Below are 26,306 nucleotides of genomic sequence, written 5' to 3'. Positions count from 1 at the left end.
GTCGGCTGGGAGCAAGTAGACAGGTCATCTGTTTGTACATTGTCTGCAAACACGGGGTGAAACCGGCCGCATAATTTTTTTTTTGAATATCTGTCGAATATCCGAATATCAAATATCAAACTAACTTCACCTCGGTGTGTAGCGCAATGTGTAGGCTATTTGGTTACCAACTAACACTGTTAGCCAATTCACTAACTTAAGACTTCAGTGGCATCATACACAACGTTTTTTACACAACAAATACAGAAAGGATGGAGGCAGCGAAAGTAGAGGACTCATTTCAGATGGGGCAAGAACAAGGTGAATTTGTATGCTTGTCAAAACGTAGTCCTACCCTGCATTAGAGTACCTGATCATCATACCAAGCACACTCGCTGTTTAAAGTCATACACCATGGTAAACTAAAACTAAAATGGGGGGGGGGGGGGGGGGGGGTTACAAACTTATTCAAAATCATCCCCCCCTCTGGTTTTTACACAAATCGCACCCTGGTGGTAATCATGATGATAGTGTCCGTAATGGACGTGGTACAGACAGCAGGGATTGTAGAAATAGGGCTCTGAAGAACTACAAAGTCACCCGCGATATAGGAACTGATTTGACCAGGATACTTTATTGTAGGCCTTGTGGTTATAGGCTAGTAATAGTTTACTATTGTTGGTATACATCTTAGGTGTTTTCCTGTTAATTTGTTATGTGGGCAATATGACAAAAAAGAAAGTAGTCTAAATCTGCTCAAATATGTTCATCCAGTATTTACTGTAAGGTACATAATTTGCTTGCCATCCAGTGGCAAATTAGATGGGTAAATGTACACCCTTCATAAACTTTTGTTTCACATTTACAGTTATCTCTGGCCACTTTCAAGCCATGGCCTTTTGAAATTTTGATATAAAAATCCAATGGTTGCTTTCTTAACCCTGACGCCTAGTTTGCCAGGTTTAAAACAGTTATGAGAAGAAAATATTTTTATTTGGTGTGAAACACACACATAGGCCTACCTGTTTTTTTATGCTTTTTTGTTTGTTTTTATAATTTGTATTCATATTTATTTAATCATTATTTTATTTGTAAGCTAAGGATGCTAGCACAGGTGTCTAAAAATAGATAAATAGTCTTGCACTTTCTGTTTGTAGTTTTGTGTTTGAAAAAACATTGCATTTTAGGAAATAGCCGTTATTTTTTTGTATTATTCTTTAACACTAACGTGGCCCTCCAACGAGATGACATTGGCAGAAGTGGCCCCCGGCTCATTTGAGTTTGAGACCCCTGTCTTAAAGTGATGAGATGAGCGTGTTTACCATAGACATAATATACATAGACACCGCATTGGCTGCTGGAAACAAGAAATGCGGCCGCCATCTTGGACCGGTCATACTCCTCATTGTTGCAGCAGAAAACACAAGATGACAGCACTGTGCAGCATGTTCCTGCTCAAATCGGCGGACCATACTCGGGGGATTTACTTTTCACAAGTAAGATTTAACATTACCGTACTATTGGTTGTATTTAGTATTTTCGAACAATGTGGCCTGTATCATAGCTACATGTATGACCTTTGCAGCAAAAAAAACCGCGTGAAAATCTGTTCGGTATTCAGTGAGATATGATTAATTAAGTGTGCTGACAGCTCATTGCACCGGCCAAACAGATTACACTGAGTGGAGTGGATGACCGGTCCAAGATGGCGGCTCCAAATCTCGTCAGCGCTAGTAGGGAGCAGCGGTCGATGCGGCGTCTATGTATATTATGTCTATGGTGTTTACCATTTACCACATAGCGCTACAAACATGAAAGCAAGGGGACCAACCACACTTTATACCAGAGTTTTTAAAGGAAAATGTCACTGTAACATACCGCTGTTTTGCCATTTCTAACATTTGACCCAGTCTAGCATTGGCATAATATACATCGGCTGTTGGTTTGTGTTTGTCCATAGCCTAGGCATACTCTTTACTGTTGATTATGACGGGTAGGCTATAATAAGACAGTCTAGGTATATTTCAACACATTAAAAATCATTTTGAATGTTGTTGTATAGTTATTTCTGGAGTTGAAGGCCTAAAACTTCCCCTCACCTGAGCTATTACTTCGTAGCCTAGACAATCAGGAATAGTTATTCCTCCAACAGAATGATCACCAACAAGTGATAATCTTTACAAAGCAACAAAACCCATGAAAATATTTATATATTCATTTGCTAGTAGCCTATCAGGGATGTAGTGGAGGCTAAACGCAACGCAGTTTATCCACCTCTAAAATTTCAGAAATATAATACACCTCTTATTAGAGTTTATATCCACTTCTCAAAAGAGTTTATCACCAATCGGAATTTTTCACATGAAAAAAAGCACACTGTATTATCCACATTCACAATATTAGAAACATTGGACAATAACCTCCACCATCATCAAACATGCTCTGAATGCCTTTTAAAAAATCTGATGGCGAAAAAACTGCAAAAACTGCATGGCGAAGTCCACCTTACCATGATCACAGAAGTCATAGTTTACCCGCCTCTTACCACTACACCTCTGGCTAGTATAAATCATGGCAGATCTGACATGTTAAAATTAGCAAATGATTCTCTGCTGTGGATCTTCAAATTCATTGTGGTGTATCCTGTGTTTTATGTTCTGTCTATTCACATCTACATTTTTAAATTGTATTACTTGACTTAAAAGTAGCAAGCCTAATTTAGTCTCTACATTTTTAACGCTTTACCAATTATTTTCACCTTTCCACTGAAACGTTTGAGGTGATACATGCACGCATGCTTGAGGAAGCCCTATCAGGCCTATAACACATTCAGTTTAATGAAAAAAACAATTCGATTTTACACACTAGACATGAAATTGAAGTTGGAGGTGATGGGGTTTCAACATTAATCTTCCGCAAATCCAGTGTTTTATGATTACTACACCTGGACACATCCACATTTCACTGCATGCTAGGCTATCTGTCCGCATTCAAAGACCATCTAGCCCTGAAGCCCGAAATTCCGTGTAACGTACTGGTTGGACAGTTTGGTTGCAGTACTTCGCGGAGTGCGTAATTGATCGCTGTGGATTATGGGTAAAGAAGTGACTCCCTCCTTCCCTGTGCCTTAACTGACAACATTTCAGCAGGCTACTCGTTGCTAACGGAATAGGGAATCTGTCCTGTTAAATGCAAAATGCATACTCTCTGGTAGAGAACCCGAAGGTGATCACAAATGGAGCGTCGCGAAAAGCGGTCTCTGCGCCCTGCTGATATTCTATGAGAAACCAAAGACGGTAGCTTATTTTGAAATACTTGGCTATATTCCGTCCACTATTTATACGCCACATACAGTGCTAGCAGTTACAAGTCATCAGATGTAACGATATGCGGTAAGTGATATACAAACAGCACGCCTCCCTACACACTGTTCACAGTCCAATCTAGTTCTATCCAAATAATTCCTAACAATGTGTTCCTGCGGTAGGCTATTTTATTTCTTATTAACGGGCCAACCTTTGCACTGTAGCGTTAATCCATAGCTTAACGCAACTATCCAGCAAGCTGGTTACAGCGACGACGTCATGGTTGGAAAACAACAGTGGGATAGGATTTTAAGCAACTTGAGTCTCGTTCAGGCTACGCTGCGTACAGATATCCTGTATTTAACGCAAAGTTGTTACTTTAGCCCTGCAGGCGACCAAAAGGTAAGCTGTGCTCATGTCTCTTTCTGGTATAGTTTTCAAGGTTACCATCGTTTTTAGGGCCGTGTGACAGCTACCGCTTTCAACTTCTTCGAGTGTTACATTGAATCCTCCCAGTTGTCAATGGAATTATTGTGCGCGGCGGTAACGAGACTATCTTTAACTGACGTTAGTGGTAACAAAACGGTCACAATGTTGTGCTTTTGATTATTATGCTACTCTTTGTAGCAGACTACTGAAATTCTTTATTTGGAGTGAGCACATCAATAGTGGTTTAAATGTATGTGCTGACGGATTTGTTAGGCACCTCTGAACACTAATGCCGGAGCTATACCTTGGGCCTAAAATCAGGTGGCTTTAACATTTGTCTTCAACAGATCCCTTGAGGCCAATATAGTGTTGCCTGTCAGTCGACAAACGTTAGGATGGCGCCATAGTGCAGCACAGGCGCTCTGTAGATATAGGCATGATCAGACAGGGAGGAGTGTGACAGTGTTTCACAAGAACGTTCTGACACATTCACTTTTTCAAATGTTCTTTATGTAGTAACTAAGATAGTTTAAATTCATGTTTAGAAACTTTTACAACTTTAGGTAAAGCGAAAAAACATATTAATACACAAAGTATCCACATTTGCACTACTCCACTTGCACACTTTGCAACTTGTTGTTGTTGTCCTGAAAACACTTCTGAACACACTTCTGCTGCTCTTACATAACTTCCACCACTATGCCACTTGCATACTTAGGTCAAACAGAACTACCTCAGCCATTTATTGGCCTGACTTTTGCACTATTATATTGACTGTCTACTGTATGCACAATTGCACAATTTCAACCTAAATTTTGCTGCTCTTATTTCTTCATTGTATATGCCTTCTTATTTACTTTTTATATTGTTTACTTGAATGTTATGTTTGTCTGTGGACCTAATTGGTAAAATATGTCTTGTCTCCACCGTGGGATAGTGGGAATTTTTCGATCTCTTTGTATGTCTTGACATGTGAAGAAATTGACAATAAAGCAGACTTTGAACTTGAACTTTTTAGTATCCCATCAAGATAGTTGCGCACTCTTGTTTTTTAGTTACTGTTGCCTTTTTACCATAACAAAACCATTTCTAAAAATTGATACAGGAAGTGCACAGTCAACCTAGGCAGCTTATCTGAGAGAAATAGGCAACCTTCGAAACCAATCAGAACTGTCTGTCTCCTTCTTTCTCCTTCTCGCTCCCATACACACTTTCTCCTCTCTGTTGTGTTCTGGGGGTAATTTGATCACGTTTCCTCATGCTGCATGAATGAAAGCAAAAGACTGAGAGCGGCGTTTGACCTGATTCTCTCTTGTGTTTCCACGGAGCTTAAATGGACCTGTACCTATGGGAAATGAGGGTAGACCTCGACACGGATCTCCTAACTGCTGCCTTGGAGGAGGGGAGGAGGTTAAACACTGAACCTCTGGTGTGTATGGGGGGCGGGCGGCTGAACAACCATGTGTAGTGTTCCTCTTGTCTCTTTAACGAAAGCCTTGGAATGGCCAATGTCCACTTGCTCAGAGGGTGGGTGAGGGAATTAGTTGGTGCTGATGGAGGCACAATGAATCAGTTTTACTGTCCCTATCCGCACAGGCCACTTCTCAGCATCCCCTCTGTTAGCTTGTGGGCAGAGAGAGCAAATAGGGTAAATATGTGTTTTCCATGCAGCTCAGCTCTTTTAGCTATATTAAGAGGTTTGCTTTGGATAGGATAGTTGTAAAGAGCAGCGCAGCTACTATACGCAGGTGTTTGGTTTGGGAAGGATAGCCTCGTTCTGGTTGATAATCATCATAATCATCATCACCTCAGTATGTGTCTGTCAGACTCGTGTGTGTGTGTATGTGTGTGTGTGTACACACTGAGTGGACACACACAGGCTGAACATGTAGCTGCCACAGCTCTCTTTAGCAGGCTCCCAAGATGCGTTCTAAATTAGAAATGCATGAACTTTCATTACGTCTCACATGATGTGTCCCAGTTTCTCAGTTGTAGGAGAGATAACCGAAGCCTCGGCCTGATATTGCGATAGCACCCCCCCTCTGGTGAGGTTGAGGCAGGAAACAGTTTCACATTGTCTGTGTCAGTGAGTGAGCCTGGAGAGAGTTCCCCCCCCCCCCCAACCCCTGCTTCCTGTTTTACTCCTTTCCCCTTCTTCATCCTCCTTGTTCTTCTGCTCCGTATGTGTGTGTGTGTGTGTGTGTGTGTGGTTAGGGGAATGGAAGTAAGTGCAATCTGCTGAACAGACAGGTTTTGACACAAGCCTTTCCGTCGCCACACTTTTGTAACTGTCTGCCACATCAAAGGAGAAGGAATTGCGAGATTACCCTTGGTCTTTCCACCCGACCTCATTGCACTTTGCCACTTCTCTATGGGTTGTGTGCCCGTCCGCAGTATGTGCTTTGGTTTGTGTCTGTTGTATGTGAGAAAGACCGCATGAATTCCAGAGGGTGCACATAGACTTGTCCATGAATGCAACTGATCATGTGTCAGAAGTTCAGAACATGTTTGTTCCTGTTTCTGTTCCTGGTTTTGGAGCTTGTCGTGGTGTGATTGTGAGGGTGGGGTGGGTGGTTGCTGTAATGTGAAACCTGTGTAAGCATAACACATGGTAAAGTGTGGGAAGTCATAGGTGGTACTACTAGTTATTTTCCTACTAGTGTGAAGAGAAAGTCATTTAACACTGTGAAGTGTAGATGTTGCTCCCATCATAATGTCAGAGAAGTGTCAGTAGAATACACAGAGCCTCTGACCTACACACATCCACATACCAATAGAAAGCTTTTTCATTGGAATGGTAAGCCAGATTCTTTTAAGACATGGAAAATCTATCAACACCAAATGAAATACAGGAAGTGTGTGTGTGTGTCTGTCTGCCCTTCTGTCTGTGTTGTTTGTTCTGTCTGTCATTTTGTTGAAGATGGAAATGGGAAATGGAGATTTATTTGATGTACACTCTCCCCCACCTGTGTGTGTGAGAGAGAGAGAGAGAGAGAGAGAGTGTGTGTGATCACCTTGAAAAGTGCATGCTCATTAAGTGGCACACCTGCTAGGGGGGAAGATAATGACGCCGTAAGCATGGGGCCCTGTGGAGCTGTAGCACACTCTTCCCAGCGACCCTCTCCCTCATGGGGTTATTACTGTAGTCCTCCATAATCAGCCCAAAGCTTTGCATGAGTAACATACAGGAGCTCTGATGAACTTGGTGATGTTGCATACAGCAGCACTGGCTAGTGTGTCTGCTGCAAGGCTTTTAGGCTTCTGCTGAACAGAAGTTCATTGTTTGGCTAAGTGAGTGAAAGAGCAGTGGATGAAGTTTTATGCTACCATCATGACCCCAGGTAAGAGTAGTGCATACTCCCTTATAATTCAAACTGAGAAAAGCTATCTTTCAATTCTTTAATTCTTAATTCGTTACCTTTTATTCTGCCATCAGTGGTGACCAAAGTAAAATAAATGTTGGTTACCAGATTATTTCACCTTATTGATATGCGCTCTTGCAGCCCCACCCCACCCCCCCCACCCCCCCCGTAAACAGGAGATGCGATTCCATGTACTCGGATGCTGTTCGCTGAGTGAATGTGCTGCGTGGCTCATTATCACACAGAATGTGTGGTGTTGGAACCGTCCTGTGTGTGGGTGTAATGCTGGTGTGAACTGCCTTACAGAGGGTGCCAGAGAGTGTTGTATTTAATCTAGACCACAGAGGAGTTATTAGCAATTGGGCTTGAAGTGTGAAAGTTAAATGTTGATCAATCAGCACAGTCAGTGTGAAATCGCAAGCTTAACTGTTGTGATAACTGCGTTGACATAGTAGGTTTTTCAATAGTACATTTAAAAGGGCTTTCTACTAGGCCTATAGGTATTTTAGTGTGCAAACACACTAGTTTGATTCTGACATTCACTCATGATCTCACAGTTCTGAATTATCAAACTTGTTATGAAAGACAGATGCAAGTTCACTTTGTATCTACTGATATCTGTCCCTGATTATGTAATGCAAATTCAGACATGTTTCACACCGTTCTTGCTAACGTCTGAATTCTGTCACTTATTGCAAGAGTACACATGTTTACCTTTTCATTTGATTCTCTTGATGCTGTAAGCAATATATTTTGGACAATGTGAAATAGACCTAGCTGATTTTATATTCTGATGGCCCAATTAAAGTCTGTGGAAACATGTCTGTGATTCATTCTTTGGCAACTTTCAGGTATATCAAAAAGTTAAGAAGGAGGCAATCCTTCAACAATTAGGCCAACTGTATCCCTTGTGAGGGATGTAGCCTACCTTAAAAAGTCTGCCTACTGGTAGAACGCAGTCATTGTTTACGGTGTCTCAAAGGGCCACTTTTTTGTTGATTACATTTTGGGTCCATTTTGGCACAACTAGTGGATGGACCATCCCAAAAGTCAGCTGTTAACAGTAAAGACCAGGTTTAACCATCATATCAACCATTGGAAATGTACTGGCAGATGGCCAATTTCTACACTTGAATGTTCTGAAGCCACCCTGATGCACTGCGGTGCAACAGCTCAAAGGCTCCGGAAGTCCATTAGTAACACTTAGTGAGACAGGAATCCTCAAAGATGGCCCCTGATGGAAGGCTTGGAGCAAACCGACGAGATGCACCAACCATCTCCCTTTTCCCCCACTCGCCACACAATCACAGGATTGATGTCCGCTCACCATCTCTTTTACCTCGGCAGCATCGAAAGGGTAACTTCCTGTCAGTGAATACAGAGATAGATTTTCAGTTCATGCAGATAACCCTCAGACAGACTGTGAAATGCGAAAGCAGAGACAGAAAGTGCAGGCCTTCTGTGGACCTGTGATTGGCCTGAATAGCCAATTTCCCCCCATTGAAATTGACTTAAATGGAGTCACTTGAAAACAGGGTATCCATCCAGTGGACGTAGATCGGATTTGACCACGGCTCAAGGCCAATGTGCCCCACAGAGAGGAGTAATCAAAACCAAGACGAAGAAGTCCAGCATTGATTGGGAACACGTCAGTAGAACTCTGCACATACATAATCACAAACACACACTCTCTCCCACTCTTATCCATGTGGACAGGGTCACTGGTGAAGGTCTATCTTGATTATGGTGGTTTGTTCATACTGACACACACATATATCACCTGACATTTGGAATCATGGAGCTAATGGATATAGAGGTAATCTGTAGACTGTTTGAGACCGAGTGGAGCAAACCTCCTCCCGCCGCGCTCTTTTTCTCTCTAAACAACGCTGCTCTTTGAAGCCCCTGCTCTTTGACAAGCTTTCTTTCACATAATGGAGGTTCTCTGCTGAGGTCAGACACAGCACTTCCTGTCTCATGGCTCACTCTCCCACAATGCATCACTACTCTAAGGACTGCTTGCTTTGAGATGAGAAGGATAAAGAAGCTGCTATGGAAACCTGTCGATCAGATTTGTTTTTAGATGGCAGGACTTTTTCACATTGTGGGGTTTATTATGAAAGCTCTAAAGTAAGCAATGTCTCCTATTATCAAGTTGTGGTGAGTCACCAGTGTAATAAATTAAATTAGACTCCCCTTTAGTCCTTTTGTAGATAAGAAAACACTGGATTAACAATATCAAACAATTATGAAAACAGATGATGGATGAACAAGTACAGAATCGCCAGCAGAAAGCTCTCTCAATGTTATCTCTGGTGCAGCCAGGTCAAACTGATACATTCTACCTCAGTCAGAGCCTAGGGCTACCTTGTGCCACTTAAAATGTAAAGATGATTCCAAATGGTGATGTTGCAGAGTTCTACTTGTAATGATTTAAAGAAAGATCCTTTTAAGCAAAGTCTCATTAGACCTAGCTTCACACCTCGTTTAGTGCAGCTGTTTTGTAGTAGGCCTACGAATTCTTGCTCTCAGCAGAGGGATAGCAACAGAAAGACGAATGTTGACATTTCCCTGTATTTTGGGTGAGTAACCTGGAAAATCTTCCTTATTTTCGTTGCTCAATGTTGACAGCTATGGTCAGAAAACGAGAAGTGAATGAGACTAGAAGTATTCAGCGCAGGAGAGACTTGTGGCTACCAAAGATTCTAGAGTCTTTGGTGGCTACATAGGATAGCCTAGGCTAAACTTACAGCCAACTCCTCACATCCATCGCCATTATTATATTTGTATTATTAATACTATATTATATTGTGGGCTTAAGTTAAATACGTTTTTAGACAGTGCAGACAGCTGCCCCTATGCAATGCGGAGACATCAGCAGTAGCCTAATGTAGTCGTCTACCGTAGATTACCTTTGGACATATTGCATTCGCATAGATAGCATTGAGGCAATGTTAGCCAACGGCTAATATATTTATTCATAATGCGCCCTTCTCAGCTCGTCTTAGTGGCACGGCAAGTGGCAAATAGTAGGAACAAACTCAGCGGAGAAAGATATCAGTAGATAGGCCTAGCCTACTTCTGATTTGTATAGTATTTGGTTCACTTGGATTTTGGAAATGTTACAGAGAAATATGTTGGCCCTTTCTGCCTCCAGATCATATAGTTGCATCATAGATCCTCCTGTAGAAGTTATCAGACAAAAATGGATCACTAGCTAACCCACTTTAAACTGCCATATTTTCCGGTGTTATACGGTAACTGGCTTTCATGTTAACTGGCTGGACTGCCACCAAATAAATAAAACTAAATAAACTCCACGTGGGTCTCGAACTACTACTAAATTAAACTACTTGCATGATAACCTGAAATTAACCTGCTTGCGCCACTAACCAGGCTGACACTTCCCAGCGAAATTGGCCATATTTAGTACAAGGCCTACAAGTAGAAGAGGTCACCTAGTATGTTATTGTGTTTGTAGCAGGTTAACACAGTGGATCATGGTAACTGCTGCTGTGTTATCTTGCTACATTGCCTAAGCCATTTAGACCTTCAAAGTATAGCCTAGGCTTAATGGTTTTTACGTTTCACTGACTGCTGGTCTAGCCTGACGAGCCAGACCCACATTAAAATTAATGTAGGGTCTGGGCACTCACCGTTCGCAGTGCTCAGTCCGAGGGGCGGGATAATGAGTTGTCTTTCAAATTCCCTCTGCACGCAATAGGACACCGGCAGCGCTATGAGTCCCATGCGTTTACCACCAGCGGAGCTAGTTGGCTAGTTCAAACGTTTGCCAACTTAATAAAAGCTTAACTCGTGTCACACTGTTCGCCAACAGCAACATCCATCTTATTTGTTTTCAAGTAGCAGGGAATTCAAGCCAAACCGTTGCAACTCTGCCATCAATCATTATGTTAAGCCCACCTAACAACTCTATACACGATTTCATTGGCCTGATTGAGTTTAGATTTCTGGAGCTCACAAGCCAACGGAGAGTTGCTAGACTAGCCCTGGCAGCCGCTAGGGGCGCGTCTAGATTTCTAGGCTACTGCTGGTCAGGCTGCCTGCAGCCACCTAGTCTATCTTCAGCCTAAATTGAGGAAGCATTGCTGGTCTAAAAATGTATAAATTTAAAAAACTGTGAATGGCGAGGATTGAACCCGTAGGCTAGTCTAAAAAAACATTGTCAACACATCAACCTGTTGAGCCACATGCAACTTATCACTTGATAAGAAATAAATTATTAAAATATATATATATATAAATCCAATACATCTCAAACCTCTGTTAACATGTCAAAACATGAACGTAAATAGCCTAGGCCTATGTGTATCTTGTGATATTTGATATTACATATCTTTTGTGATATGTAAAATTTTGTGTAAAATGAAGACATAGACTTATCCTGCACATTGTGCGTTTCAATGCGTGTTTCACGTTCGTTGTGATATGCATCAGGTTAATATGCAGATTATAGTTCTAGTTTTGTCATTCGAGGTCGAATCTCATAGTTGAACTTTTTTATTTTATTTATTTGCTGGCGTTCATAATAAGACACTTCAAGTAGAGGTGGCCACAGCCTGGTAGCAATCAGTGAAACGTTTGTAAACTGAATCATGATGGGCTACTTTGGGCAACATTGCAAGATAACACAGCCAGTCACCATAATCCGCTGTGTTAACCTGCTAAACACAATAACATACTAGGTGACCTTATTTACTAGTAGGCCTAGTATTATCAATTTCGCTGGGAAGTGTCAACTGGTTAGTGGTGCAAGCATGTTGGTGTCAGGTTTTCATGCAAACAGTTTAATTTAGTAGTGGTTCGAGACCCACATGGAGTTTATTTAGTTTTATTTATTTGGTAGCATATTCATGGTCCAGTGCATGTGGCCTACTACAGACAACCTGACACTTCCAATGCCGACACATCGTGTTGTAAAGCTTTATTAAACAACAAAGAGCAGCATCACAAACATTTCTATTTGAACTTGAGTTAAACAGACGAATCTGCGGCCAGGTATCGGAGGCTACATCATCAGCTGAACACATCTGCAAAAGAAGGGGGGCGGTTATATTAACTCCAGAGGCAAAGTAAACAGTCCAGCCAGTTAACATGAAAGCCAGTTACCGTATAACACCGGACTATAAGTCGCATCAGTCAAAAAATGCATCATGAACAAGAAAAAAACATATAAGTCGCACCGGACTATAAGTCGCATTTATTTAGAAATGTATTTAACAAAATCCAAAACCAAAAACAGAGACTATAACTAGATTATTGAGGCCAAAAAGATTAATGTTAATGAAGACGAAGGAGTGAAGGCAGCCAAGAGGAGGACAGGAAGGTAATTGCAAAGTAAAAGATTTACTGAAAGAAAATGCCATGTGGTACACCAAAATATATCTAAAATGTGGAGAATACAATGCAATCAAGCATTTTGGGCGATGTGGAGTCACAAGCTGGCAGCAGTTTAAATGCTCACGAGAGAGAAAAAGATGCAGTTTTAGACGTGACTGAAGCAAGCCAGTCGATAGGCCTAGGCCCGACGGTAATTGTAAAGCAATTTACAAAAGATTCAATGAACAAAAATGCTGATGTGGACATGAAAATTTAGCTAAAAATGTGTAGAATGCAATGCAATCAAGCATTTTGGACGATGTGGAGAGACAAGCCGGCAGCAGATTAAATGCTTGAGAGAGAAAAATATGCGGTTTTAAAAGGACGTGCAGACCGAAGCTGCAGCAAGCAGGTGATATTTAGAAATTTATTTCACAAAATCCAAGACTAAGAACAGACTATGTAACTGGACACATTGAGGCCAAAGATATTGAGAATTCTACAGGGAATGTTGAATACAAAGGAGTGAATAGTGGCAAGAGGCAAGCCGGAGGCTGCTGACAAGGCCCCGACGCTATTGTAAAGCAATTTACAAAAGATTCACTGAACAAAAATGCTGATGTGGTAAATTAAAATTTAGCTAAAAATGTGGAGAATGCAATGCAATCAAGCATTTTGGACGATATATTGGCATAAACTGGCAGCAGAAATGCTGCTATTTACTTGGAGTAAATATTTACTCCAAACTCACCAGTAGATGTTTTGTCGGGCAGGTGGAACAGAACCTAATGTTTGTCTTTTATGTGGAAGCGGTCCTCAGCTGTTGCTCACTGTAGCCCTCCACAAAGGTGTTTACACAGCTCTGCAACTGTCACATTTTATCTTCTGTGTGTGTTTATGATGGTCATCATAATAGAAGTTTTGTGTCATTTCATGTCACAATAACAAATGATGTTTTTAAAAAGGTGTTTTCTTCCTCATTTATGGCCTTGTTCCATGTGCTGTCACCACATGTGACAGCAGTCAACACGTGTCATAAGGAAGTGAAGCGTGTTCAACATCTGTCATTGGAGGGGTCTTCACAGGCAGGTGTGGCTAAGATCTTTGTCTTCAAACTGATAAGAAGTCAGAAGTGACCACCTCCTACAAAGCTAAGATTCAGCTGCCGGGGGGCTGTAGGGAGGGAGAGAGGGAGAGAGGAGGGATGAAGGCATGTGAGAGCCGCGCTTGGAGTAGTTCATTCTCTCTCCACGAATGAAGACGTCTCAGAGTGCAGCGGTTGGAGGAGGGTGAAGTGGAACTCGGCAACTCTGAGTAAGGTTCCTTTCTCTTTCTCTAGTGTGTCTCCTCATTCAATCCAGGGTGAGACTGGGCACAGTGGGTTCCCCTCGCACCTTCAGCTTGGACTGTCATGGTTTGAACTGGCTCACTGCTTCTCTCTCTCTCTCTCTCTCTCTCTCTCTCTCTCTCTCTCTCTCTCTCTCTCTCACGCTCTCTTTCTATTACAGGAAATGTTACCACCATCTTTTCTGAGGGTTATTTCAAGTTAGCCACGTTAGCTTCCGTTTTTAACATGTCAAGTTGGTCTCACTTTCCTGACTTTCACATGCAGAGGGATGAATGGAAAAGAAAGTCAGTGAGAGAATGATTGGTGCGCTCTGACGCAGTGACTAATTCTGTCCGGGACTGGCTCTGCTAATGTGTACCCAGGGATATGTACTGTTTGTCCTTAACAAACTGAGGAAGCAGATATTCTGAGAGGTTGTTGGTGACTGCCACTGTAAAGAAAATTATGTATTTAATCTTCATGTATTTGAGACTTTGTTTATATGTGTGTGTCTGTGTACAGTAGTGTGTATTAACATAGGTTGTGTGTGTGTGTGTGTGTTTTTTGGACTTTATTATATATACTGGGAATGTAAAACTAGTTAACATTTGTCACTTACCAGCTGGCTTCTATTTTCAGTGAGTGTTCCACTCACTCAGCAGAGAGCCCTTTCAGAGACACTATTATGGAAGAAATTACCATGTAGGCGCACATGGCTGGGTGTGTGTGTGGGGTGTGCAGACATACTGCTTTGGTTGTCATAGCACAAAATACTGTTTTTGTTTCATGCTGCTTTTAATTCAAGCATATTTTTGTAGCTACAGTTGCCTACATTTGGTTTTTGTTTAGCTGTTAATTTTTTGTATGTTATTGAGTCCATAATGATTTCTTGCCAGTGTTTATGGTTAAAAGTGCCACTTTGAAATTTAACTGAAACGTACAGGTTTGCGTCACAATAAGTCCTCGGGGTTATTTCTGTGTCATTGTGACCATACCGCATGGGACTTGCTTTTCCCCAGAGCTCTTCCCTTGTTTGTTGCGAAACGTAATGTCTAAAGTGTTTTAGGAAGGACAATAGGGATCTTTTGTAGGTCCCATGGACCTCATCTCTTTAACCACTGTTTAATTCATATGTCCGTTTAGGTTAGACAAACACACACACTCACATGAAGATTTTTCTTTCTCTCTTTCTGAAATAAATTGAAAGCACAATATTTCTTTTCATTTAAACAACTCTATGAGAATGATGGTTCTTCTTGTGGTTTTCAGGCTTCCTCTTTCACCTTCCTCTAATTGCCCACCCTTCCTGTTTTTTCCATATTACAAATAGGATGGTTTTGCCTGACTGGTTGTTCGAAGGTCCAGCAATGCATTAATATTAAATTATAAAATGCAGTCAATTTAGGGATGATGGCACTCTCCCATTTTACTCTCATATTTTACTCTCATATCAGTGTTGTGGGCTTGACCAGTTGACAGGACGTTTCTTTCATCACTTGCGTTGGGGCTTTGCTATCGCTGGGATTGCCTCATAGCCCATGCAGTGTCCAAAGGTCTCTGACTCATGGCTGACTCAGAAGTCATTTGTCCACCTTGGCAGTCAGCACGGCTTCTCCTCTGTCCTCTCGGCCTCTCCCAGGCTGCCCTGCCTTGTGTCATGTGGATTGCTTGGTTGTTGTAAATGTAGATATGAGTCAGAATCACTATATGAATCTCAACTGTTGTTTCCTACGCTTACCAAGAAACAAAATAAGCTAAATGTTTTATTGAGACAGGGAGATGTTGGCGTAAAAGGGAGAAAACAATGAATACTGTGTGCTTGACTAGGCAGGTACTTGGGTGGATGGATGTTCAGATAGATGAATGATGTCTGACATGGTGATTTGTCGTCCTGTTTATCACATGGCTAGCTAGTTACCTTCCAAGCTTCTAATCCAATCAACAATTTGACCAATCATTGCTTGCCAGCCTTCTGCTGTATAGTCTGAATACTCCATAGATAGCAGTGCAACAAACACCGACTCCCTGTTGCAACTAAGTGACTCCATTCCATGAGTTTACTATTGAAATATTGTGAATTCCTCAAATGGAATTGACTGAGTGGAATATTCCACAATGAAACTGAGATATCTTGCAGTTGAAAGAATCTGTTTTCATAAGATTCTGACCCAAATTCCACACACAGACCATCACTGCTAGTGAGACATATTGCTGTTGAATTGTGGAATATTGCTTGCGACTTCTCAGTCCGCTTCACTTGAGGTATGGTTCATTTCTCTTTTTTTTTTTGGTTGGGGTGCCCTTGGTGATTTCCCCGCTGGACCCCACTGGTCAGGGCCGTTGGCCTGCCGCGCGCATGTGCGCTGAATTAATAAATGAAGGGTTCAGATGCAAAAGCCTCTAAATGCCACCTACGTCAAAAATGAGATAAAGATGGAGAGTGGATGCTCTCCACACATAGTATACGTTAATCAAATAATTTTACTTCAAAACCCACTAAATACCACTATCTTCCTGGTATGAAATAATGATTTATAGGCAAAAACCTATAGGAGCCAGATTTTAAATGCTCATTTAAAAGAAAAGTGGTCAGACGGATTTGGTGGGTTTTGCATCTGAACTCTTCAAATGTACATTTATAAATGTAGTATCACTGACAGAGGGTGAGAGCCAATGTTTCCTCTAAGCTGCGCGCGGCCGCGCAGGCCAGTCGAAGTGGTCGCGCAATAGATTTTTCAGACCGTGCACATTTTTTAGACCGCACAAATGTTTTTTTTCCAGGGGTTAAAAATCTGAGCATCAACGGCGATGTAGGCTAGGTAATAAACATTTAAAATACTGACATGTCTGAGAGCTATATGCAGCACTTAAATGTGGCTGTTCTGAGGCTGTCGGTACAACTGCTCTGCATTCAGTTTACTGTTTCTCACAGTTTCGTTGATGTCCAAATGTTTATTGTGTGCTTGTGTTTGTGGGTGGAGATGGTTAGCTTTGTGTATTTAAGGATGTGTGGTCAGATTGTATAGTACTAGGCTAGTTTTTTTTTGCTTTCTCCTGGCTGGTTATTGGTTGTTGATACAGTTTGTGATGAAGTGGCTGCCTGACCAAGCCTTGACCTTTTGTCACGGAAACACACACACACACACACACACACACACACACACACGTATATCAAGTACAGGAAATCACCCCTGGCTTCAGCCCCAAGGCCATCAGCTTGACGAAGGACACACACAAACACACACACACACACACACACAGCCCCATAAAAGCTTAATGTTTGCTTGGGCATATTATGACTTACCTTACTTTATTCCAGTTATGTGTCCTTGTTGCAGCTATCACTTTCAGAATGAAAGCTTTGCGTTTGCTGCAAGTGGCTCTATCTGTTTGCAGGCCTCTCCAGTATGCTCACTGAGGAAGTGATGTGGCGACAGCCTGTATCTCCTGTTTCTCTCACTCTCTCATTCACACTCTCACTCACTCTTTCTCTCTCTCACACACACACACACACACCACTGCATCCTGTGGTTTAGCAAACCCTGGTACTTATCAGGTATGTTTTTATTTATTTATTTTTCTCAGATTGACCCATTAAAAGCTACACACACACCACAAATCAGTTCAGAGATCTCAACTGATAATCATCTAAACTCTGATTGGATAATCATGTCAAATTTAATTTTAAAACTTAAAAGTTTAACTATCAACTGTTCTACCGAAAAAGAAAGGCACTCTAGGGTGGAGTCAGTCAAACGGAAGAAAGGAGGAACTCTCCACAGACCCCACCCCATGCATGTTGGGCTTTGTTTCCTCTTCCAGCCTTTCCCACTTGCCTGTGCTTCTGACTCTGCAGCAGTGTGCTTGAAAGCTCTCCTGATTACTGCGTGTCACTGGTTGTGTGTTGTGTTTGTCTTTCAGTTCAGTTCAACTCAATTCATTGTTGCTTTATTAGCATGACTGTAGGTACAGTGTTGCCAAAGCACAAAACCAAAACAGCATAACCATTTTTACAGTAGCATTGTAACATTGAGGGGAAAAAAGGCATAGGATGATTAGTAACAATAACATGAAACATTGTGTGTGCACACATTCTCCCCCCCCCCATTCAATTAATTACATTTTGCTTAACTAGGATGACTAGGTATTGTTGCCAAACCATAACAGTAAAACAGTCTCTCTCTCTCTCTCTCTCTCTCTCTCTCTCTGCAGGGTGGACGTGTCCATGTGGAGTGAGCCTGACTCCTGCTGAGGACCGCAGCAGACTTCCTCCCTCATCTGAGCCAGAGGCAGAGAGTCCCAGGGAGCGGCTGTGATCGAACACAGACCCCCCTCTGCCTCGCCCCGCCCCTCCTCGTCGTCCACCCATCCAGCTGTCCTCCTCTAATGTCCCAGAGGAAGAGCGTGCCTAGCCTCGCGAGGAGACTGCTTACCGTCGCCTCAAGCGTCCCGCACGCCAGCCGCCCTCTAGTAGCGCCCCTCGGTCACTTCTTACTCTGACTCAGTCAACCCCCCCCCCCCACTCTCAGGTCTGCTGACCATGAAGGAGGTGGGCCAGTGGTCAGAGGAGGATGTACTAGACTGGCTGACAGAGGAGGGCATGCAAGAGTACTCGGAATCCTTCCAGCAGCTGGACGGCCCGGGCCTCCTGCGGCTCTCTGAACAGGACTTCCGTGGCCCACCGCTTTCGCTGGTCTCGGGCGACGGCGGCCGGCAGCTGCTGGAGCGCCTGGAGACGCTGCGTGTGGCCCACCTCATGGAGGTCAACAAAGGTCACCACCACCATGCCAACGGCCACGTGCTCGCCAATGGCACCGCCAAGCCGCACCACAACGGCTTGCTCAAGAAGAACGGCTTCCACCGCTCGGAGCAGGTGCACGTCCAGATCCCCGTGCCGCCGCCGGAGCCCGAGCGCTTCCCGGCCGAGTGGGGCAAGACGGGCGCCGCCTTTCTGTACGCCGTCTGCTGCTTCCTGACGACCAGCGTGGTCATCTCGGTAGTGCACGAGCGCGTGCCACCCAAGGAGGAGACGCCGCCACTGCCCGACAAGTTCTTCGACCTGTTTGACCGCGTGGAGTGGGCCTTCTCCATCTGCGAGGTGAATGGCATGCTGCTCGTGGCTCTCTGGCTTATGCAGTGGGTCCTGCTCAAACACAGGTGAGACGCACTAGGGGTGTCATGATTCTCAAAATCCTCGATTCAATTTAGTTTTTCGATTTTAAAAGTCACAGTTCGATTTTCTTTCTTTTCTTTAAATTATTATATAATCCTAATATTAGGATTAGGCCCTAATATTACTGTTAATAGATTTCTTCTGTTTAGCTATTTTGCCTTATTTCCAGTTCCAGTGTGTTTTTTTTTTGCCTTTTGGCATGCATGCTGGACGTGACAAAACCGACTTTTCAAAAACCACTACTACACACACACACGTCTTCAGTCACCCAAGTTTCTTTAGTCACACACCTTACTCAAACACAGACCTTTGGCATGATCTTTAAACGCGAACAAACATGACTCACTGATAAGTGATTTACTGCGGGTGTTACTCAATCACACTGAATGACAAAATCACTTTGATGACTTTAGAAATGGATAAGTTATTAAAGTTGAATCTACAGAGTGAAGAATGCTAGATCACGCACAGACACAGCCTTTAAGACATAAATTCACAAAGAATGTAACTGGTATTGCGTCACAAGGGGCTTTTTGACCTCAGAGTGGCCGTTGGCTTCTGTCACTTATTAACATCTAAAAGCCACTTTATTTTCTGTGTGTGTGTGTTTGTCTGTGTGTGTGTTCTCCCTACCTCCAGGTCCATCGTGGGCCGGCGGTTCTTCTTCATTGTGGGCACGCTGTACCTGTACAGGTGTGTCACCATGTACATCACCACCCTTCCGGTGCCTGGCATGCACTTCCGCTGCTCGCCCAAGGTAAGCATGCCCTCCTCCTTCTCCTCCTGCCCAGCTTTGCAAACAGGACATGAGCCCATCCGAAGCCTGCATGCTCAGTGGGCTTTTTGCTGACAACAGACCTGTGAACACACAGAAAAGCCAGTGCTACTGTAGGCTAAATCAGCTCATTTACGCTACACTAATCCGCTCCTATTGGCTGGCCCAAGCCTCCACTTCTGGGGTTACATCTCTGTCTCTCTCTCTCTCTCTCTCTCTCTCTCTCTCTCTCTGTCTCTCTCTTTTTCTGTCTGTGTCTCTCTCTCTCTCTCTGATTACAGCGTACGGTCAATCAGCTTTGTACACGCTTACATCAGCGCCATTACGTAATAGTGATGTCAATCTACTTCAGGCTTTGTAAACATGTTTGTTTTTGGGATGGCTGTTTTTTTTTTTTTTTTTTTCCAATATACATGTGTTTGATGTGAAATTGAAACTGTGCTCTATGATGTACAATCTGTGGTTAGATAGTTCTGGCTGCCTGGGCTTTTGGCTGTCCGGAGTGATGGGAAATGAGCCATGTGACCGGGTCTGGATCTCTGCTGGGTCCCATTGACCTTTCAGAGGGAGTCTGGTTGAGATGAGTAGGAGGTCTGTCGCTGTTAGCAGCTGCTGATGTCCAGAAAGCATCAATAGAAAGAGGACACTGATGAGAGAGCAACATTTGGAGGATGATTGTGTGCACGTCTCACCTATTTTGATGCCAGGTGCAGGACAAAGGTGCATGGTAGGATAGAAATAAGAATGAATGCGAACATAGTGTCATAGACATTTAGTCTTCTTTTCATTTTAGGATGAACGTTTTACAATTGCCCATTAAAAACAAGAACTCTTGTTTTTTGTACTCTTTGGAGGTCTTGTTTTTGTTACAGGAAGTTGCATGAGTTACAGGAAAAGTCACACCTACTTGGTGTTGAAAAGAGGCTTAAGCTGAGTGGGAGTCACGCTTATGAGCACAGAGGACTTAGATGAAGTCAGGTTATGCCCCGTCCTGACGCTGAATCTGATTGCTTGGAGCCAGGAACATGAGTAAAAAGAAGTGCACGATGACATAATGTTTCACTCAACTAGGGCTACATCCACACTGTTCTGTCTTCGTTTGAATCAGAAAGTCTTTGGATACGTTTGTGCCCTTCATCTACTTTACTCTGCTATTTGGGAGAGGGGGGAACTGTCCCCTCAGTAGGTTATATGGGTAATGTTGCATAGCATTCGTCAACATCCTTTGTGGCTTGTTTCATTTACAATAGGTGGGAAAGCACCTTTTTTGATTTCGCATCAAATGTTACTTTAGATTTGAGATGAATCATGGCCGATTTATGACAAATGTCACAAACATTTCAGAGATTTACCTTGTTTACATTACATTCACAGTAATAACTGGCTTGTACACATGTTGCCTGCATCTGTGGAATATGCACATTGTTGGCAATCAATATAATAATATAATTTATATTATAACTAACCTAATTATCTAGGTCTCGGCACTGTGCACCGTTAATTTTTTTCTAATTTAACGTGCCTGTGTGCGTCTGTGTTTCAGCTCTCTGGCAGGTGGGAGGCTCAGCTCCACAGGATAATGAAGATGATTGCTGGTGGAGGGCTCACCATCACCGGATCCCACACCATGTGTGGAGATTACCTGTACAGCGGCCACACTGTGATGCTCACACTGACTTATCTCTTCATTAAAGAGTGTAAGACACACACACACACACACTTTTTATGCTGTTGACGTGTTCTCCATCTGTCACTGTCACACTGAGGTATGACTTTTATCTCATCACTCCTGGTCCATGAAGTGTATCACCAGTAATTAATCAGAAATTCCAGATGGTTAACTCGGAGCACTGCAGTGGGACTTTTCCTTTAATCAAGTTCTGTTCATTGCCCAAATGGCGCCCCCCCGCCCCCCACACACAGTATAAATAGATTATAAATAGCAGTAACATCTGGTGGTGATAGTTTCTCTCTCCTCCTGTATGTGTTTTTGATCCAGAGAAGACCAGTAGATAGTAATCCTTCAGAACGAAGCTAGCCCCTGAAATTCTCCTTCGTCATTCACAACTCACTTCTACCAGAAAGACTTTGAAATCCACAATGAAAAGTACAAGTACAAAGTACTTGTTAACAAAGCAGCAGAACAAGTGTGCAAGAGGAGTCATTAGGACAGTAGTCGACCTGTGATTGGTCAGGAGGCATGTCTCCCATTCATGATTAGAGTATTGTTGGGCAGAACATTATGTAAAGCTTCCATTTCTTCGTTGGCTTTTGTTGAATTTGGTTATTTGTTGTGTTGTCTCGAAAAATTTGACAAAAATGTATTCAGACACACAGGGCTCTATCTTGGCGATCTAAAACGCAGTGCAAAGCATATTCTTATCACAACGCAAAGCTTATTCCTATCTTACACTCAATCTTATCGCCCTGCGCTTCACTTCGCCATGCGCTTTATTAAACAATGTGCCCTGGGGTGTGGCCATTAACGACATGATCTTGCACCATCTAAAAGCATTACGCCACTGACCGAGAAAAAAATGGTCTATAGTGAAAGGTGCATATGAAGCACAGCTGAAGATGCACTGTCGCTAGATGTAAGCAGCAACTCCGCTGCATAAATGTCCTTAGGTTTTTTATTCAGTCATTCGAACATTATTGGGGTAAGTGTGGCTTTTTTCAGGCTGTTTTCGATGGTAACCCATTGTCAGTCAATAGTGAGTGTAATGAACTGTGTATAACTGTTTTGTCATTGAATATGACACCACAGTGAAGTTAGTTTCATTTTGCCTATGAGTCCAAATAATGGACAAGTGTAGTTGCGTGTAGCCTATACTCTTCTAGTCACAAATAGGTTTTAATTAAGCATGGTTTAGTGGAATATTCGTGTGCAAGCAGATTCCTTCAAATGCGCCGGTGACCATCAAAATACAAATGTGCTGTTTGAAGTCGCACTGCTTGCTGTTAAAGGAAATGACAGATGCCATTCTCATTGGTTTAAAGGATGTTACGCCCAAAACACACCCATGACTGATTAAGAAACACAAGACCAACCTTTTTGCGCCAAGTGCCCGACGTTTGATAACAAAACCAACCCGAATGTGGACTGGACACACCCCTAAATGTATTTAAGCTTTTTGCTACTGACCCTGCGTTTTAGATCGCCAAGATAGGGCCCAATATCTGTCAGGTTTGTTTGTTGTGTATTTGTTTTTGATCTCGACTCGCTTCCTGACAGACTCTCCAAAGAGGTTCTGGGTGCATCACTGGGTCTGCTGGACCCTAAGTGTGGTGGGGGTCTTTTGCATCCTGCTGGCCCATGACCACTACACCGTGGACGTGGTGGTGGCCTACTTCATCACCACACGCCTCTTCTGGTGGTATCACACACTAGCCAATCAGCCGGTGAGTTTGTGGTGCCTGCCAAACAGGCTTAAACAATCTGACCTCTGTAGTGATTTTTGTCATGTATTCTACTGACTCAGCAGGAGATTGTTGAATGTTATACTGGTGTTTGGTGTGTAAGTCATTTGGAATTAAATACAATTATGCCCCATTTACATATTCAGCTATTCATCTGTCACCCATAGCTCTCTTGTCGCTAGTTACATGTGCGGTTTATGAAGAAGATGCATAAACGTACACTGGCTTCCACACATGCCAGGCAGAGTTGTGGTGCATTGTTTACTGGATTAAATGACTCCTGTTCTGTTGCACTGCTGCAGGTCCTGAAAGAGAGCTCCCAAGGAAACCTCTTCTCCCAGGTCTGGTGGTACCGCTTGTTCCAGTATTTTGAGCACAACGTCCAGGGGCCCGTCCCGAAGAGCTATCAGCTACCGCTGTCTTGGCGCATGTTACCATGGACACGGGTGAAATACAGCAGACTGGACTCGCAGTGACCCTGGCTGAGTGATGAGAGTGGAACTGTGTGGGACTCAACAGTGCGGGAGGCCATAGAAAAATTCTCATCATCAGACTATGTGCAGAATGGCTCAGCACTGTGACCCATTGTTATTTTTACAGACGACTGTACTTTGTATTTGAATTATTGAAAGACACTGTAATTTACTGGACTGACATGGATATCGTAAACAGTACATAAGATGACTGGAGTTGAAAAGCCTCAACCTGCTCTGCTTCAGAGTGTAGCTTTAGCATTTCAGTTTTATTTTTTATTTTTTGGCTGATAAAACTTAAACATTTCATGAGTATATCCTTCAAACTTTGATTCTGTGTTTAGAATCATGGTTGTATCCATTAAAGTAAAGGAGAGTAGAATTATATAACTTGTAAAGTTGAGTTCCAGAAACTGTTAAACAGTATCAAGCTCTTATAGAAGCAGATTTTTTGTTTTTATACATCAGTAGAAATCTCCTCTTTTGTACATACAAATGTGGCAAGGGTGCAAAACAGTAGTTTCTCTATATTTCACAGGTCTATTTTTCAAAACAATGTTTTAGAAAATCTTTTTTTAGATTTTTACCTTTTAATAATGCGTGCTGAATGCTGGATAATCTTAAACATATGTGTTTAGTGTTCAATCAGTGCCTTTTATAATCATGATTGTAACGTGCGTGCGTGTGTGCACGCGCCTGTGTGTTTCAAGGAGGTTTTTTGTGTGCACATGTTTGTCATTACTTTAGGTTTAACTTTAACAAATCGCAAAGTGACCATCATTTTGCCAGCCCTCTTGCCAAACTAGCATAGTGTGTAGTTTAGTATCCATGAAAGGTAGCATTAATAGGGCTCTCTCATGTTGATCTCACACACACACACACACACACACACACACACACACACACACACACACCAAAACCAAAACAAATTGCCTGAAAAATAATGGGATACTACATAGAATGTCCTAACCGCTGCATTGATTTGCACTTGCACCCACCAAGCCCATGGGCATGTCCATTTGTTTGGCTGGACATCCAGTTAACATGCTGAGAGCTCTGCGATTAACCTTCCCCTTATAGAAGTGACTGCCAACATCAGCATTGGAATCCAAACATTGTGGATTCAGTGGCTCTTAGAGACTTTGGACTTTGGATTGTTGTTTGCATTACACTAACCAACACAGCACAACACTCCTGCTTGTGAAGACTGTTGGGCCTAGTTACGGCCAGTGTTTTACCAGCCTAGCCACCCCTCCTGCTAGTATACAGTTTTTTTCCCCCATAGGATATAGAGCATGGTTCAAATTGTGTCTGGTTTGTTCGTTGTGGATGTTCTTTGTCCCTAATTTATCAAGTGATTATGGAGCCAGACTGAAATAATTTATTTCATTGTTTTGTTTTCTGTTATTCTTTTCATCATGTTTCCCCTTAAAAAGAAAAAAAAAAAAAAGATGAATGACAAACACTGACTGAACTGGACTTGTGCAGACCTGTGACTGCAAGTATGCTGTTTCTCCATGAATGTAACTGCTTGGGCTTTGGCAGATGCGCAGTAGTCATCGGAGCATAGTAATGTTCTGATGGGACCTCTTCTTGGAAAATGAAACGCATCTAACTTGGTGACTGACAAAATATCCCTGCCTTGTGTTCTTAAATGGGCCATATTTTGAAGGATGTAACTATGATCTAATGATTGTCTGAATTCAACTGAACCCTCAACTTGAAGTGGACTGTCATCATGACCTGATCCACATTAATATCTGAAGTCTGGAAATTCATTTTTTAATGAATGAGCGCACGCTAGCTGACAATGGCTTTGATATAAGAAAACTCAAATAGGCTTGGTCAATATAGCCACATTTATATCATGTTACCAGTCCTCAAAATAAGGATCTAGAAAGTACTGTTTGGTAGTCAACATCTGTTTTGAATTGTGTTGTTATTGTTTATTTGAATAACAGCTCCAATATTGGATGTAGTCAGGCTGCAGACAGAACAAGACAATACGGTGAACATCTTTTTTTCTCCTTCCAGTCACCTGTGCTGACGAAAAATGTAGTAAAGGGAAAACAAATATTTCCTATTTATTATAATATGCAAGTTGTCACAAAGCTTGCATACCCAAGTAGTTTTAAATGTATGAAAAAAGCACTATGTACCTCCAAAGAAAGTCTGATTAATTGTTTCACACAGTCCTGGATGTCTGTGCTGTATGTATGAATGAATTGTACTGATGAATGTGATGGTTTATCATAGGCCACTTGGTCCCAAGCTCAGATTTTATTTGTAAAGAATTGTTGGGAGAGTTTGACTTAAGACTGTTTACCATCGCAAAAAATATCTCATGTTCATAAGCTTATGTGGCCATATAAAAAAAATCAAGCATTAGGGGTTTATAGCGCCTCAATTTTATGTTGTCAAGGTTGAGCCATTTCAGTTGTTTCATGTATAATATGCTGTTAGCTGTTTATAATTTTTACTTAACATGTGCTGTCACAGCAAACCTTTTAGGGGGTAATGCAGTCAACTTGGTTGCCAATCATGATTTCTCTGTCTTTCAGTAGCTGTTAAGTAATTTTATGTGTTTTTATTACAGGCGAATCAACAGTCTGATCAAATGCATAGTGTCCATTTCCCTATGTGTCTGTATGGCTGTGATGTTTCTATAATGTGGTGGTGATGAGAGAAGAATGGAAATAAATGGTTGTACTCTGTCTGTTAAA

The 26,306-nt window shown here is 42.3% G+C and overlaps 1 protein-coding gene across 5 annotated transcripts; it reads left to right on the top strand.

Annotated features, from left to right (window-relative positions):
- The first annotated feature begins 3,100 nt into the window (after positions 1 to 3,100).
- Positions 3,101 to 26,306, top strand: LOC121685187 (phosphatidylcholine:ceramide cholinephosphotransferase 1-like). Of its 5 annotated transcripts, none has more exons than XM_042065562.1 (6): positions 3,101 to 3,371; positions 17,955 to 18,899; positions 19,555 to 19,672; positions 21,234 to 21,387; positions 22,926 to 23,092; positions 23,413 to 26,306. In XM_042065562.1, the coding sequence occupies exons 2-6, from the start codon at positions 18,283 to 18,285 to the stop codon at positions 23,584 to 23,586; spliced, it is 1,230 nt and encodes a 409-aa protein (XP_041921496.1). In that variant the 5' UTR covers positions 3,101 to 3,371; positions 17,955 to 18,282; the 3' UTR covers positions 23,587 to 26,306. The 5 variants fall into 5 exon arrangements, with proteins under 5 accessions (XP_041921496.1, XP_041921498.1, XP_041921500.1 ...); XM_042065564.1 differs by lacking the exon at positions 3,101 to 3,371 and adding an exon at positions 3,412 to 3,686; XM_042065566.1 differs by lacking the exon at positions 3,101 to 3,371 and adding an exon at positions 4,695 to 5,142.

Source organism: Alosa sapidissima, chromosome 16 (assembly GCF_018492685.1).
Source record: "Alosa sapidissima isolate fAloSap1 chromosome 16, fAloSap1.pri, whole genome shotgun sequence".
In the NCBI taxonomy this organism is placed as follows: domain Eukaryota; kingdom Metazoa; phylum Chordata; class Actinopteri; order Clupeiformes; family Clupeidae; genus Alosa; species Alosa sapidissima.
This window is presented reverse-complemented; position numbering and strand designations above follow the sequence as displayed.

Excerpts from the sequence above, each read along its gene's own strand:
- LOC121685187 (XM_042065562.1), top strand. The coding sequence starts at position 18,283 with ATGAAGGAGGTGGGCCAGTGGTCAGAGGAGGATGTACTAGACTGGCTG. Across the intron at positions 18,900-19,554 it reads TGGGTCCTGCTCAAACACAG|GTCCATCGTGGGCCGGCGGT; the intron begins GTGAGACGCACT and ends CCCTACCTCCAG. Across the intron at positions 23,093-23,412 it reads ACACACTAGCCAATCAGCCG|GTCCTGAAAGAGAGCTCCCA; the intron begins GTGAGTTTGTGG and ends GCACTGCTGCAG.